The 15,059-nt window shown below is 48.7% G+C and overlaps 5 protein-coding genes across 5 annotated transcripts; 3 read left to right on the top strand and 2 right to left on the bottom strand.

Moving 5' to 3' along the window:
* Positions 1-203: 203 nt before the first annotated feature.
* On the top strand, positions 204-3,669 carry EI90DRAFT_2912015 (uncharacterized protein; the record flags this gene model as incomplete). The annotated part of the gene is made up of 6 exons (XM_039054443.1): positions 204-765; positions 817-1,446; positions 1,505-1,775; positions 1,829-2,046; positions 2,107-2,621; positions 2,674-3,669. The coding sequence occupies 6 exons, from the start codon at positions 204-206 to the stop codon at positions 3,667-3,669; spliced, it is 3,192 nt and encodes a 1,063-aa protein (XP_038919271.1).
* A 118-nt stretch (positions 3,670-3,787) lies between these two features.
* Positions 3,788-5,243, bottom strand: EI90DRAFT_177892 (CRAL-TRIO domain-containing protein). The gene is made up of 4 exons (XM_039052190.1): positions 5,023-5,243; positions 4,777-4,970; positions 4,654-4,723; positions 3,788-4,595 (listed from the first exon to the last, which is right to left on the bottom strand). The coding sequence occupies exons 1-4, from the start codon at positions 5,068-5,070 to the stop codon at positions 3,906-3,908; spliced, it is 1,002 nt and encodes a 333-aa protein (XP_038919270.1). The 5' UTR covers positions 5,071-5,243; the 3' UTR covers positions 3,788-3,905.
* A 760-nt stretch (positions 5,244-6,003) lies between these two features.
* EI90DRAFT_3119718 (uncharacterized protein) lies at positions 6,004-11,642 on the bottom strand (the record flags this gene model as incomplete). Its single annotated transcript, XM_039063240.1, has 21 exons — positions 6,004-6,050; positions 6,112-6,176; positions 6,234-6,355; positions 6,405-6,449; positions 6,498-6,632; positions 6,691-6,902; positions 6,960-7,180; positions 7,241-7,350; positions 7,401-7,905; positions 7,966-8,645; positions 8,696-8,854; positions 8,976-9,190; positions 9,248-9,392; positions 9,447-9,575; positions 9,626-9,733; positions 9,783-9,908; positions 9,959-10,168; positions 10,218-10,397; positions 10,452-10,664; positions 10,741-11,219; positions 11,414-11,642. 21 exons carry the CDS (start codon positions 11,640-11,642, stop codon positions 6,004-6,006), a joined length of 4,335 nt encoding a protein of 1,444 aa, XP_038919269.1.
* A 157-nt stretch (positions 11,643-11,799) lies between these two features.
* Positions 11,800-12,461, top strand: EI90DRAFT_3119717 (ankyrin repeat-containing domain protein; the record flags this gene model as incomplete). The annotated part of the gene is made up of 5 exons (XM_039063239.1): positions 11,800-11,812; positions 11,884-11,980; positions 12,040-12,053; positions 12,105-12,294; positions 12,347-12,461. The coding sequence occupies 5 exons, from the start codon at positions 11,800-11,802 to the stop codon at positions 12,459-12,461; spliced, it is 429 nt and encodes a 142-aa protein (XP_038919268.1).
* Positions 12,462-12,924: 463 nt separating this feature from the next.
* EI90DRAFT_3144690 (NAD(P)-binding protein) lies at positions 12,925-14,616 on the top strand (the record flags this gene model as incomplete). The annotated part of the gene is made up of 11 exons (XM_039065179.1): positions 12,925-13,251; positions 13,317-13,361; positions 13,428-13,501; positions 13,564-13,678; positions 13,730-13,760; positions 13,813-13,916; positions 13,973-14,019; positions 14,134-14,220; positions 14,277-14,331; positions 14,386-14,536; positions 14,588-14,616. The coding sequence occupies 11 exons, from the start codon at positions 12,925-12,927 to the stop codon at positions 14,614-14,616; spliced, it is 1,065 nt and encodes a 354-aa protein (XP_038919267.1).
* Positions 14,617-15,059: the final 443 nt, after the last annotated feature.

The raw sequence follows: 15,059 nt of genomic DNA, 5'->3' as shown, positions 1-15,059 counted from the left end.
GTGAATGACAACCTCGAGCATTGGGCGTCTAATTTGAATTCGTCGCCTGCGGAAGCAAGCTTAGATTTCAATCTTGGTTGTCCTTACGCAAGTATCTGCCGATTAACACTTGTCACTTCTTCCTGCATTTGTTCTTCCGATCTCAAGGCAGTCGGGATAGCTTCTGAATAGCGAGTTGGGGGGTCAGAAGGTTTCCTTGCAGAATGCTCAAACCTCTGAGCAAGCTGGCTCCGATTGTGCCCAATATCTTCGATGACGACGATGTGGATGGTTGGCAGGAAATGCCCGTCGTCCGTGCCTCCGATCCAAATCTCGCACTGGACGAAGAGGACCAGAAGAAATATCACTATGTGGTCCCTTCTGGGAGGCTTGCAACTGAGGGGAGGAATGCTACTGGGAATCTTATCGACTTCGATGACATGGGCAACGAATGGCGGGAGAAGCTCGAAGCTGATGAAGAGGAGTATACTCGTTTGAGACTCGATGATGATGACGATGCGGACGAAGCCTATCTGCGCACGCGCTACCTGTTTGACGAAGACAAGGCCATGACGCCGTTGAGTCAAATGCAGGCGACCAAGGATCTTCTTACTGAAGCGCAGCGTATTGCGTATGTTGGACTGGTTTCATTGGTAGCACGTAAAATGCTGCAAATGTTGCAGCAATCACGGCGGAAGGAGGTGAATCTAGCGATCAAAGCTATGGACTTGTGGAGGTTACGAATCCTTGGCCGTTTATTCTATCATATGGAGCTGGAGACGGAGGGTGAGTACATGTCTTCTTGTTTACTCACGAATCCTGAATAGTCAAGGACAGAGCAGAAGATGATCGAAAGTCTCGCTGAGCACGGTGTCGATCCCATGGACCTCGTCCCATCCTTGTTGACCACCCATACTGTCGCCAACCCAGAGTATGATCCAGCCGAAGCGCGTAAGAAACAGGTCGAAGAATCTCGGCATGCAGATTCTGCGTCACCCGAAAATAGCCCACCTACTCTGCCAGCATCTCCCACCTCTCCATTTCCACATGGCCTAGAAGGACAGCCCAAAGAGCATAGCATGCTTCGTCCTGGTCAATCTGTACTAAGCCAAACAACTGCGAACATAATGCAGCCTAACCAAGCAACCTCGGTCCCTGGTGTCAGCACAACTCTGTCTTCCACCGATGAAAATGTCACCTTGGACATTCGGTGGACAGTTCTATGCGATCTGTTTTTGATCCTCATTGCCGATAGCGTCTATGATGCCCGATCTCGAACGCTGCTGGAGAATGTTGCGTCCAGGCTGGGTTTAGGTTGGCTGGAGGTGGTCCGCTTTGAGAAGCGAGTGACGGATGCATTGGAAATCCAAGAAGGCGTAGAGCAAATGAAGCACCAAGAGATCATTGAAGGCAGGGAGAAGTCGGCTAGAAAGAAACGATATGTCATGGTAGGATTGGCAACTATAGGTTAGCGTCCTTTCTGGTTTACGGTATGATTTCTGATGGGATTAATTAACATCATTAGGTGGTGGGTTAGTGATTGGTTTATCCGCTGGGTTACTCGCACCCGTGATTGGTGCGGGGATTGGCGCCGCGCTTACAACGGTCGGAGTGACCGGCACGGCAGGTTTCCTGGGTGGAGTCGGGGGCGCTGCTGCGATTACCACAGGCGGTGTGCTCACGGGGTCTGGTATCGCAGCTAGGGGCATGTCACGACGCACACAACAAGTGAGGACGTTTGATCTGCTCCCCCTCCATAATAACAAGAGAGTTTCGTGCATCATCACCGTGCCTGGGTGCGAGATTTCGCTCGCTAGCCTTGCGTTATTTGCTTATCCTACCGTAATAGGTTCATGGCAGGCCCGCGAGACGACGTGCGGTTACCGTTTAGCGTCTTGGACCCCCTCGTCGGCGACGTGTTCAGCGTACGCTGGGAACCCGAGATGATGGGTGAAACTGGAAATGCCCTCAAATTATTGACAGCTGAGGTCTTGTCCCAAGTGGGTCAGACAGTATTGCAAGCGACGGTTATGACTGCACTAATGAGTGCTTTGCAATGGCCAATTGGTCCGTACTCTCCCATTCTGGGCGCCTATGACCCATCACTTACATCTCAGCCTCGCTAAGTCCTCACGAAACTCGGTTATCTCATCGACAATCCTTGGTCTAACGCATTAGACAGAGCCAAGGCGGCTGGATTCGTTCTAGCTGATATCTTGATGAATCGCAGTTTGGGCGTTCGGCCTATCACGCTGATGGGCTTTTCCCTTGGGGCTCGCGTCATTTTCTTTGCTTTGCTGGAACTCGCCAAGCAAAAGGCCTTTGGAATCGTCCAGGACGTGTTCTTCTTTGGAGCGACTGTCACTGCTCCAATGCAATCCTGGTTTGAAGTCCGTGGAGTCGTGTCAGGACGCTTTGTCAATTGTTACGCCTGTAATGATTGGATACTTAACTATTTGTTCAGAGCAACTTCTGGTGGGGGCACTGTCGCTGGGTTGCGACCCATTGAAGGTGTTCCTGGTCTGGAGAATGTTGACGTGACGGACAAAATCTCCGGCCATTTAAGCTATCGCATCTACATGCCTGTCATTTTGGATCAATTGGGTTTCCCAGTTACCGCAACGTATTTCGATGAACCTGAGGTGAAAGAAACCGCATTCGTATAAGCGCCAAATCTGACTTAGTTCTTTTCAGGAACCTGATATGACACAGGACCGTATTGTGATGCGAGAAGCCGCTGAAATGACGGCTGCGAAGAACCGCTCCGGCCTCCTCGAAAATAAGTCGGAAACTGTCACCTCGGAGACGCCCCCGAAGCTAGAAAGTACCCCGTTGCCACCTTCGATACCATCAACCTCGTCATCCACACCGGTACCTTCCGGCGATGACGACCTGCCTGAGCGGGTTGAGCACCCTTCAACTTCTACCAAAGTCACTTCATCCCTATCTCCCATACCTGACCCAAAGATACCTGCCAAAGCTGGGTTCGATTTCCAGGCTATTGGAAAGGCATTAGGGAAAGGAGATGACTTTAACCCTGAACATATTCCCACTGTTGTCCTTGCCCCTAAGCCACAACCTTCTGGAGCCCCTACCAGTGCTCCTTCGCTGGGACGTTCGGAATCAGCGCCCCCACCTCTAACGCAAGACCCTTCCCCACTGGCCACCCCAAAGGTCAAGCCTCGTGACCTAGATCATCTAAGTGAAGAAGCTTCTCAAGCCGGTACCTTACCGTCGATGGAAGAGCTGCGGCAGAACTTCACCCGCTCAATGTCATTCGAGGTTAGTTCACAGCGTGATGAACCAGATCTTCAGGGGACATCAACTAGTTATACATCGTCACTCCCGAAGCCACAAGAATCTTGGTTGCCAGGCAATCGAGCGACTCCTTCATGGCCACCCGCTAGTTCACTCCTTTCATTCGCATCGTCTGATGGTACTGTTTGGGCTCCCAATAAAGAGACGGCATCTTCTCCTCAATACGCGTCCCGCTTTACCGAGCGCGGCTCATCTTCAGGATCATTTTCAGACTTGGAACCCTCAATATCCTTTGGCTCGGTTGATGGATCGGTGAGTTCATATGATACAGGAACTCGGGTAGACCGCGACCCATGGGCGCCGATGCCAATCGGGCTAGCTGCTGCAATAGCAAACAAGACATCTTACACTATGAACCCATGGGAGAAATAGCACCGATATTAATTACAACCTTTGGCCTTCGTCGTTCATTCATTCTGCTTTTTGCGGACCTTGGTATTTACGTTGTACTTGAAGTTGGTCTCCTTGAGAACGGGACGGATTTTATTGTGGTTTATATATGGGTGAGATTCTGTAAACCCCAATGTCTGCCCATGACGACGAAATTAATTTCTACCGCAACGGGGATGAATCCGGCGTTCAGAGATTGAACGTAAGACACAGCTGCACTAAGATACCACTGGTGTGATGGTGTCTCCTTCCTGAGGCAGATCAGCAGAAATACCATGTGCCGGCGCGGAAGGCTCGGGCGCCAGCGCAACAATCGACGTGGCAGGGTCCTTCTCCTCGGCATCTACTCGTTTACGCCTTTCTTCTTTCCATTCCTCTACCTTTTTTATGATTTCAGGATCGTTCCAGGGGCCGTCATCCGAAAGCGAGCATCCCCCCTCGCATGCGCAGGTTCCACCCAAATCCACTGGCAGATTCTCTGGTGGAATCTGAGCTAATAGCTCCTTTTGGTATGATGAGCCGAGAATATTGATCTTCGCGACAGTGACTTCGTCCAACCATGGTTTGATGAACTTCCAGATGGTTGAAAAACCCCATGGCGAATTGATGATGAAGAACTTGCCCATGGACTCGGGATAATGATCTTGGCCAATCGCAGAAGCCTTGAAAACGTAGTCTTTGACTTGGACGAAAGCACTGATGCCGACGTTGTGGAGATCGAGAATGGTGCAAGAAGTTTCTATAGGGATTTCAGATTTGGAGTGTATGGTGCAAGCAGGGAATCTATCGTTCAGACATCGCTCATATTCATATACGAGTCGCTTGAGAAGGCGTTCCTGAGTGGTGATGGTATAGAGTGCCTTTACGTCGATTTTTCCGAGACGTTCGATGTAGACTGGTCGACCGTCCTAACGAAGTTTGTTACATATGGCTGATTGCAGTTTGGTGTGGAGGACGTCAACACACCTTGTCAGTCTTGTGGTAAAATTGAGGGTAATACTTGTCCACTTCAGCCTTCTCAGGGAAATCAAAGCCCCTAAAGCGCTTCGTGAGTCATCGACAGTTGCAAAAACACGCATTGTTGCTCACTTATGAAGCTCATCTACACCAAAATCCTTTCTCCATCTCTCCTGACTAGTAATCATCGCTTTCGCTTTTGGAATATCGAACTTTCGGGCGCGTAAGAAACGCAATAGACATGCATCATCATGCCTCAAAGGCACCAAATAACCCTCATTCTTTAGCTCCGTTCTAAACTGAGTTAGAGCTTCTTGTTGATGGTCCTACACAGTCGGTAAGAGATCGATACATTTTCCCTTTGCGAATTATCCTTACAGAAAGGTGGCCAACGCGTCCAGAGAGTGGATCGCGCTTTGACGACATGGTGCTTGGACAATGGAGTGATGGAGACTGCCGGGTTACCGTTTGTCATCTTCCCACGCTCACTGTTGCTACTGCAATACCAGTATTTTCATCAAAAAATGAACGAGAGTGAGAGAGAAGAACGATTTCAGGTCAGGATCCCACGCCTGTCCAATGCAACAGCACGGCCCTCTTGCCTCCAGCAGCTAAGACGACCGTCCACGCCTTTCGGGGATTGCCGTCTCCCGCTCTTGCCCGCAACCACTACAAGCTATGGTATGTGAAAATCATATTTTAATAGATAAATAAGTTGGAAAATATTTTTGCGGCGCTCAGCTGTTAGGGCATTCCATCATTTTCACAATCCCCCCCGACATTTCCCTTCCACCGACAATGCTCAAACACATGTTGTGTACAACCTTCACCCTGCTGCCAACCACCTTTTTAGCGTGATATTGCCGCCATAACTGAGTAGATCTTAGTGTTTTATGTGAGAGTAGGCAGCGTGGCGTGGTTAGCGGATGGGGAATTGGAAACTCTTGTTGGGAATTCGGGTTGGAGACCCACTGATTATTCCGACAGCTTCCCAGCAGGTTCCCGTCTATGCATGCAGTTCTGCTGATCAGTGTGCTTTCTTGCTAGCTTGCTCTAAGTATATTTCGCCGCAGGGTCCTTTCATGGCCGGTGCTCGGACGCAACTGCTATACTGGTAGATGAACCTCAGATTTTGCAAGCCTGCAGCTGACAATCACACAATCAAATGTGCCGAGTATTCCATATGAGATTCCAGAGAATTAGCTGAACTCGGAACCAATGCATTGAGCAGGAATTATGCACTGGGTGGGTAATTATCCAGTACGAAAATTGCATTATAGATTGACACTGAGAAAAACACAGAGTATTATACGTAGAACAACAATACAGCAGGAATAAACTAAATAAGGTTAGATGTGGTCATGCTTGCACGGAAGGAGTTAGAACATGGTTATCTATTGAAACACCTGTTGACGAAAAGACCATCAGTGAGGTTTTTTTTAAAAATAAAATCAGTGTAGCAATTACTTCGTGTTGCATTCGATGTCTTGTAAATACCAATGAGACGGTGACTTAATTCAAACATATCATTTCTGCGGACCAACGACGGTAAGTTTACCACGGAATAATGACTTGACTTTTCTGCTCACCTCAGAGAGATAATTATGAATTGTGCGTTCTTGGTCCGATCCTTGATGTAGTTTGCCACAATCGACACGTTCCGGAAGTCTAATGCTGCATCGATCTCATCCATGAAGTACAAAGGCGTAGGCTAATGCTAGAGTGAGTTGGAGGCAGTTTATGTCGCGGCTAAACTGTACCTTGAATACATGGAGAGCAAAGACGAGTGCGAGAGAGCTCAGGGTCTGAAGAGGAATATTAGACCAGCTTCTGGCAGACATCAATCGTTTCACCTTCTCCCCACCAGACAGGTTGGATATGTTTTTCCAGCTCTTCTTTGGAGGCATGACGCTGAAGATAATGCCTTCGGAGAATGGATCCAAGCTGTCAACGAGCTCAAGTTCAGCGTTTCCTCCCAAAGTGATCATCTACGGCGATAGAGATGAGTTTAGGGTTCAGGCATGGACACTACTGAAAATGACCCACTTGATACATCTCTTTGAGCTTGCTTGAGATAGCATTAAAACCAGACATGAATTCGTCTAACCTCTGGTTCCGAAGTTGATCAAAGTTAGACTTTGCAGCATCTCTGGCTGCAGTAGTATCCTCAAGATCCTTCGCGCGATCGAGAAATTCCACTTCTCGCTTCCGGTATTCTTCCAAAAGCCCCATATTGGGTTTGGAAGATTTGACTCTTTCTATACGGAATGAAATATATTCAGTTGAGAAACGCGGCGAACTGTGGTGGCAGATACCTTCTAATGCAGCAACGTCGCCTTTGAGCTCATCTAGGTCGAGGCCTGCAAGCATCTCTTCACTTAGAACTTCAAGTTCATTGGACTCTGTTGCTTTCCGTTTTCCAGTGATCTTCTCTTGTGTATCATCAGTAACTTCGGTCTTCACGGGAGTGCTATTTTCACCGTCCTTCACGTCATCTGCTTTTGGCGTTGGCTCTTCATCTTGATCTTCGTCTTCGCTATAATGACCGGACATTTTAGCTCAAGAGTACTAGTAGATGACGGTGAGATGAACGTACTCGATTTCATGGAGCTCAAGCTTGTCATGGAATTCATTCCAATGCTGCACTTTGGCTTCGTTGTCATGAAGTGCCTTGGTCTTATCTTGAAGAGCTTGTTTGATTTCCATCTAGGATAGCGAGATGAAAACACGGAAATGGGTAGACAAAGGCTACTAACCTCCTTGGCACGGAATTCATTAAGTTGTTCCATCTTCTCATCCAATTCGGCCTTCATTTCCGCTAGGTCGTCCTTAGCGGACTCTACCACTCTCTGCGCCTCTTCGACTTGGGCACGAACTCTAGCAAGATCCTGCGATCGCAGTTCCAAATCTTCCTCAAGGGCTTCCAGTTCAGACTCGACCTCTTGAAGCGATTCCGTCGCGGACGCGATGCTAGTGGCTAGTTTCTCCGCATCTCGTGCAGCCTTCGTCTTGCCTACTTCTGCTTTGGTAATCTGGTCATTTATATGGTCAATCTGCTCCCTAAGACCGTCTACTTTCGCCTTCTGTGTTCGTAGACGAACACCTCCAATTTCCAATATCTTGTCTTGAAGTGCACTGATATCTTTGTCAATGACACCGGATTTCTCACGAAGCTTCTCGAGCTCCGATGTCGAAACTTGGATTTCAGCTTCCAATATCTTTATGCGTTGAACATCAGAAGCATTGGGTTTAGTTTGGGAACTATTTGAGGGAGGAATTACTAACTTGCAGCCACTGATTCCGGCAAAGATGGAAACTCACTCAAGCTCCTTTATGCGTCTTTCCGATTCATTCATACGCTTCTTCGCTGTCTGGATGTCCAATTCCACCTTCGAGATGGACATATCTACCTTGGGGATTTGCTTCAGGAGGGATTCTAAGTCAGTTTCAACTTGACGTCGATCTGACAGCATCTCTTCAAGCTCCTGCTGGAACTTCGCACTGTCAGTCTCGTACTTCTTCAGCACAGCAGGCTCCACAGCATCCGAGGCAAGTTTAGAGCTCATTCCACCCCTGGCGACCTTGGTCCCACCACCGGACATGGTACCAGAGGTGTCAAACACTTGTCCGGCTAGGGTCACGACGCGCCAACGCTTTTGCTGGCCGTATGCGATGCGGTTCGCCTGGTCTAAATCGTTTGCTACAAGGGTATTTCCGAGTCCCTTAAAGAATGCGGTGGCGAACTTGGGGTCTTTAGGGCTGACAAGGTCGAACAACCGGGGGACGTTTTCGGGTGTTGGGATCTTGTTGAGCCGACCATCGGCAGGGAGTTTTTCCAGAACGATAAATGATGCCCGCCCGACATTCTGTTTCCTTAGATATTCTATGCAGGCTTGGCCTTGCTCGACTGTATCCACAACAAGGTGATTCAGGGAAGGGCAGGCTGTGGATATTGCGACATCGTACTTCTCGGAAATGGTTCCGAGGCTCCCAAGCCGACCCTGAATCAAACTTTAGAGATTTGCTGCCAGGATGATGTTGGGCAACATACATGGAAGCCCTGAATTCTCCCTGCGGCGCGCAGCCTGTTTAGGCTGTCGAGGACGGCGTTCTGCGACGTGCTTGCTGCCTGGCTTGCTTTAGCCTCCTCTACCTTCTGGCGGGCGCCAGTTGCTTTTAAACGGAGCTTCTCAGTTTGTTCCACGACAATCTGAGTTCTATTGTCAGGCCAATGTTGCAAAGCCAGTAACACCAAAAATTTTACCTTCAACTTCGCCTCGCCATCCTTGCCTGCTGCTGGAGTGTTTCTTTTTGGGAGAGAAGTCCCTCACGTTCCTCCTGCTTCGTCGTTGCGTCAGCCTGAGAGCTTCTAGATCCTTAATTGCGTCTTGAACGGCGTTCTGAGCCCCTGCAGCCTTTTCAGCCAGCAACGCACGCTCGTTCTCAGCGACATCGATCTCAGCCTGCTTGGCGGTAACCTTCGTCATCCATGGAGCCAGCTCTTTCTGCTTTGCTTCGATTTGACGTTGAAAACCTTCCGTTTTGCCTAACCATAAATTCGGTCAATGGTCATCTGCAGCGCTAGGGGACACATCATATCCACCCTTAAGGCTTTCCTGAACTACCTCCATTTCCTCTTCCTCTCTCGCCAGTTCAACCTCGAGAGCATCAATTTCCCTCTTCCGCTTTTTGAGCTGGGATGCGAAAGTCTCAACAGTCGACTCCGCCTCGTTCTTGGCGTGCCCATCCTTCCATCACGAGTGTCAAAAGGGAGTAGACGTATGATTATCAACACATCTTACCTCCACAATAGATTTCTTCAGCTTCTTATGTTTCGTGGCGACATGCTTCTTCTTCTCTTGGAGCTTCACCTCTTCCTTCTCGTGGGCAGCAAGGTCCTTCACTAGTTTTGCGGTTTCATTCCGGACAACCTGCCCCAAAGGTGTCAGCAGGTGTGACAAAGGACTGAAAAAAATTATACCTCGTATTGAGCTTCCCTATCCTTATACTCGGCCTGGAGAGCCTCAGTCTCAGCGATGTTATCCTTGTTCTTCTCAATCTCCTTGGTGAGCCTGGCTTCTAGTTTCGCCTGAAAACACCATTAAAATAGATATCAAGATTATAAGTTCAGAACTTACGATCTCGCGCTTGCAACCATCCACATTCTTCAACGATTGCCAGACGTAGTACTGAGCCAAAGCGGAGTGAGCACGCATAAGAGCATTATGATCCCTTAACGCATCTTCCACTTCGCGCTTGGCAGTCTAAAACCTCTTTGAGAGACGCGACAAACGTTGGGCGAAACGTGACGCACCTCAAGCCGACTCTTCTCTTTTTCGACGAGCCGAAGACGGTTCAGTTTAACACCCCGTTCTTCATTAAGCTTGTCCACTTCCTCGTTCGCAGCTTCAATGGGTGCCTTGTATTTCGATGTTCCAATGATATCCTCAAGGTACTCGAGCAGCCCATCTTCGTGCTCCGATGGAGCCTTAGGCTTCATCTGAGCAATTGACTCGACCTCTCCCTGCCAATCACATCAGAAAAAAAAGAGAGAATAATCTTATATTACAGACCTGCAGAATAAGGAAACGTTTGTGATCAAGATCGATACCGCGGGCCTTCAGTAATGTTGTGACCTCTGTGAAGTTGGATGGTTTTCCATTGATGGTGTATTCGGATTTATTCGATCTGTAGGCAGTACGAGCAATTACTAGCTTAGAATTCGATACCACTTCGTAGTCATCGGGGCCCGGCTGAACATACGGATGAAGGGTGCTAACTTTCTAAGTGTAAAGACGAGAACATACGTGGTCTATGATTTCTCGAAAGTGCACTTCCACGCTACATGAGTCCAGCTCGCTTTCATCGTCGCTATCATCTCCCTTCCTAGTCGAGTTGTGAATCAATTCAGACAGCTTCCCTTGCCGCATTTTATTGGCTCGATAACCAAATACGAAGAGGAGGGCGTCGATAGTATTGGACTTTCCAGAGCCATTGGGTCCAACTATAGCAGAAAATGACTATGCGGGCCCGTAATCGAATAACGGGAGTGGCTCATGAGCGATCATGTCGCGAAACGTGGAGCAATCAACTCACTTTGTGAAATGGTCCAATTTCCTGACGTCCTTTATAGCTCTTGAAATTCACCAAAGCCATCTTATGAATAACAAGCCGACTCTTCGGGCCTGTCTCTACTTCCGTTTCCTCAGGTATAGGGAGTGGGGTTGAAGGTGCCAGAAATGAATGCCCAATTCGCGATACAGGAGGAACAGAACCACGACCATAACGAGATGGAGGGGCCACAGATGATCGTATTGAGGCCTGGGGTATCAAATCTTCTTCTTCCGATGAGCTCTTCTCATCTTTAGTGGTCGGGGGTGTTGGTTTGGTAGGAGCCGAATGAGGTGTCGGCTCCTTGGCCTCTGGCCTCTGGCCTTCTACGGATTCCACTTCGTCTCCGTCAGATTCTGTGACGCGTCCTCGTTGTACTCTCTTCTTCCCGGAAGACTTAGAGACCGACTTTTCGGTTTGCTCGTCGGTTTGCTCGCTGTGTGGATCCGGATAGTCCTCCTCGTCTTCATATCGACTGCAGGTGATTTATAATTTCGTTTGGCGGATCCCCTAGGGTTATTGGCTGCCTTTGTTCTCGCTTGGAAGTGGAAGACGCCGATTTCGATTTGCGCGAGGTGCGTTTGGGAGGTGGAGACGCATCAGCGGCTAGCTTCCTCTTTGGCCCCATTATCTTCAACCTCTGGCTCAGAATCATCACTAGGAGGCTTCGGAGGCGGGGCAGCGGTAGACTTCTTTGTCCTAGCCTTGGATTGAGACGTCGAAGAAGCTTTCGAACGAGTAACTTTGGGGGGGAGTGCCTCTTCCTCTTCCACGTCGGATATGCGTTCCTCCTTCACCTTTCTACTTCGGGAACTTGTCGTAGATCGAGCCGACCTCGAAGAAGTCGGAGCCTCTGCCTTCGAGCGCGTCGTTCGACGTGTCGACATTGTTGTAGTGTATTTATAGCGCGACTGAATTACGCAAGATGCCGACAGATCACAGATGAACAGAGCTCCCTGATCTCAACCGCTCAGGGGCCCGATTGTTGAATAGTCGCTCTTGACATAATCCAAATAACACGAAGTCAGGAAGCGATCGGCATTTATGGCATCTAATAGTGAGCTTGTTGGTGTCACCATCCCAAACGGACTCACAACTTGGACTGACACCTCAACACCTTCTGAACAGACGAACGATTGCTGTTTGCTGCGAAGAACGACAACGAGGATTTGATCCTTGAGATATTTGGAAAGCCGGGATCCTTCAACATAAATTATATCGATGGGTGAGATCGCGCGCTCTTCTATGCGCCGAGTCCCATCCAACTTAACATGTACTTCCCAGGCTTGGCAATACAGGTTAGATAGTACAACGCGAACAAGTAACCACACGCTCAGTCGCTATTGAAGCACTCCATTACGCTGCTTCCAAGGGCTCGATTTACGTTTTGGAGCACATTTTGTCGCATGAGGATTGCGACGTGGACCCCATCAATCGACTGGAGAAAGCAACCCCGTTGCACTTGGCCGTGAAAATTTCAGATCCTGAATTACGGTTTCACGTGGTGGAAAGTCTCCTCGAAGCGGGTGCTGACACGAAGTAAGCATCAGTGTCTGGCGTCATGCTTATACTCGAGTTGACGGAATGTTAGGATCAAAGATAAATGGGGTACCATTGCAATAGATTTGGTGCCTGCTAATGATGAACGAACTCGAGGCGCATTCCGACTGGCGCAAGTGGCTAACCAGATATCGTACTTGATGTAGCGCATGGCGAGTGTGCTTGTTCCCACCGCAGGCAGCATAGTTTACATACTTCTCTCCAGATTCCGATGACAACTCGGACGATGTGCCATCTGACAGCAACTAGATGTGTTTATGCGATCCTAATACCCCTGGTTTCTCTACGCAAATTATCAGGTGTACTATACATGGCATGGAAGGGAATTCCCCCATTTCCTCCAGGACGTATGGGCCTAGTTGAGTCTACGGGCGTCGTGTCATTTACAAAAACGGCACATTTACAGTAGTATTTAAGAGTTTGAGCAAGTGCCATTTATTGATAGCTGATACAGTTGCTTTCGTGTTGATGAATAATGTCGTCTTTGACTCTATAAATAATAAATGGGGAACCGACATAATTAGCCTGACAAACTTTAATCCTACATAGTCATCTTACGCACCAACAGCAGTGATGTGTGGATCTGGCTCTGGCACGGAGACAGCCCCCATGTCTTCGAGCTCCTACCTTCATCCTGGCATCCCGTTCTCCCGACCTAGCACTCCCTCGTTACATAAATCTATAGGATGGATCGGACTAGGTTCCATGGGCTATCTTATGGCGAGGAACCTCGCCAAACACCTGGAGGGTCGCATCATCGTTTACAATCGCACGAGAGCTAAGAGCGAAAAGCTCCAGGAGGAGCTGGGACCAAACAAAATTAAAGTTGTTGACGCGATCTCGGAGCTAGTGATAGCGAGCGACGTGGTGTTTACGAACCTCGCGAATGACGAGGTCGTTAACTCGGTGTATGACAGGATTTCGCATGTATTGACCGTATGTCCTACTCGTGCCACGCTCGCTCCCTTCGTCATTGGATGGCTAATGTAATCCGATCGAAGGAGCATCCTCCTAATGCAACCAAGATCTTTGTCGACACTTCCACTGTATGCATATATTCGCCTCAAATGAGGCCTTTGACAACGAAGGCATTACTAACGAACAAACGTTAGATATACCCAACACTTGCGGGTCAACTTAAGGACAAAATCAGTGCATTCAACTCGGCGCATTTCGTGATGGCCCCGTAGGTTCCATTTTGAACAAATACCCTTGCTGTGACACAAGGTAGCTTACAACCCCGTGCAGTGTGTTCGGCGCGCCGCCGGCCGCCGATGCCGCCAAGCTCATTGTTGTTTTGGGAGGAGACTACGAATCTAGGAAAGAAATAGCTTACCTCATGGTTCCCTCGGTGGGTCGTAAGGTAGGTACGCAGGCCTAACCGAAACCCTATGGCCTAATTCTGTATGGCAAGGCAATTGACCTGGGAGAGAACGTCGAAAAGCGTGGGTCCATTTCTGTCATGTATCCAGAGGCAATGGCCTGAGTGTGCCGTAGCGTCTGCACTGAAACTGATTGGGAATAGTTTCATTCTTGGTACCATTGAGCTGCTGGCGGAAACAATGACTCTCGCAGAAAAATCGGGTGTGGGAGCACCAGCGGTACGTCAACTTTGTCCTGTTTTTTTGAGTAATTCGATCGCCGAACAGCTTCCTAGTTATTTGGGGTCGTTAAAGGTGAGTTACAAGCCCCACAATTACAGAAGTGAAAATGAAATGGTTATGTGATATACTTGATTAGAACTATTCCCTGCTGCCTCGTAAGTTGTCTTGACTGAACACCAAGTAATGCCATCCTGCTTACTCTTTTATGTCTCAGGGTTCATTCATATGGGAGCAAGATTCTGAACGACGACTTTGACGGCACGAAAGGATTCTCCCTTGCTGGAGGTCTAAAAGATGCTGGGTATTGTCATCTTTCTTCTCGGGAGTCACCGCTGACTTTGCGAAATGTTTCATAAGGCATATCCGTCGCTTAGGATTCGAGAATAACAGCCCCATGCCCACGATTGATATCGTGTGTCCAGATCATTGTTGCATCATGACGAATAACGAGCATTTCTTGCATTAGGCACATCAACATCTGCTGACTGCTCGGGCTCTGCATACCTCCAATGAATCAGCCTCGAAGTCTCCATTTGAGGTGCTTGATTGGAGTGCGTTGGTAGCTGGGGCTCGCGTGGCAGCAGGCCTTCCAGGGTTCGACAATCACAAGGTTCAGAGTGTTCTTGCTCTTGTTCTCTGGAGGAGGGCGCTAATTACTATCCGCTTAGCCGGTGGAGTCGTCCTTGGAGACCACTGAGAATATTGGAAATACCGAATATAAAGGCTTAGTTTTGCTGATAAGCTGGTGCTGTTGTATATTAATGCCGGGATGCGCGTCTCTTCCTTGTTATGACCTAGCTAGGCGGTGCTCGCCCGAATATTAAGTCGTAGTGGATCGTCGAACTTGACGTCATTCGCTTAGTATGATCAGTTCTGCATGTGTTTGGCTTCGGGTGGTTCAGCATTCTCTGGGAATATAATACGTCCGTGCGAGCGCGCATATTTCCACCTGCTCTTGCTCTTGTTCTGCCCATCCTCGTGGATGAGCTTTAATTTAGACTTTAGACTCACGTTGCTATGCGACAAAATTATCTCCCACATTCATTGATACCCGATTGGGAAGTTCATTTTCCCCAATTCTGATCGGCGTTCAACACCACTACCTTCCCTTATATCACCAACGCCTTGGGAGGGGGGAAA

Source organism: Cantharellus anzutake (genome assembly GCF_015039405.1).
Source record: "Cantharellus anzutake strain C23 chromosome Unknown EI90scaffold_11, whole genome shotgun sequence".
Lineage (NCBI taxonomy): Eukaryota > Fungi > Basidiomycota > Agaricomycetes > Cantharellales > Hydnaceae > Cantharellus > Cantharellus anzutake.
Note: the sequence above shows the minus strand (reverse complement) of the source record. Positions and strands in the feature narration are given on the sequence as shown.

Coding starts and splice junctions, on each gene's coding strand:
- EI90DRAFT_177892 (XM_039052190.1), bottom strand. CDS start 5,070: ATGTCGTCAAAGCGCGATCCACTCTCTGGACGCGTTGGCCACCTTTCT. Junction 4,971..5,022: donor GACGCGTTGGCCACCTTTCT/GTAAGGATAATT, acceptor CCGACTGTGTAG/GACCATCAACAAGAAGCTCT. Junction 4,596..4,653: donor TTTACCACAAGACTGACAAG/GTGTGTTGACGT, acceptor AAACTTCGTTAG/GACGGTCGACCAGTCTACAT.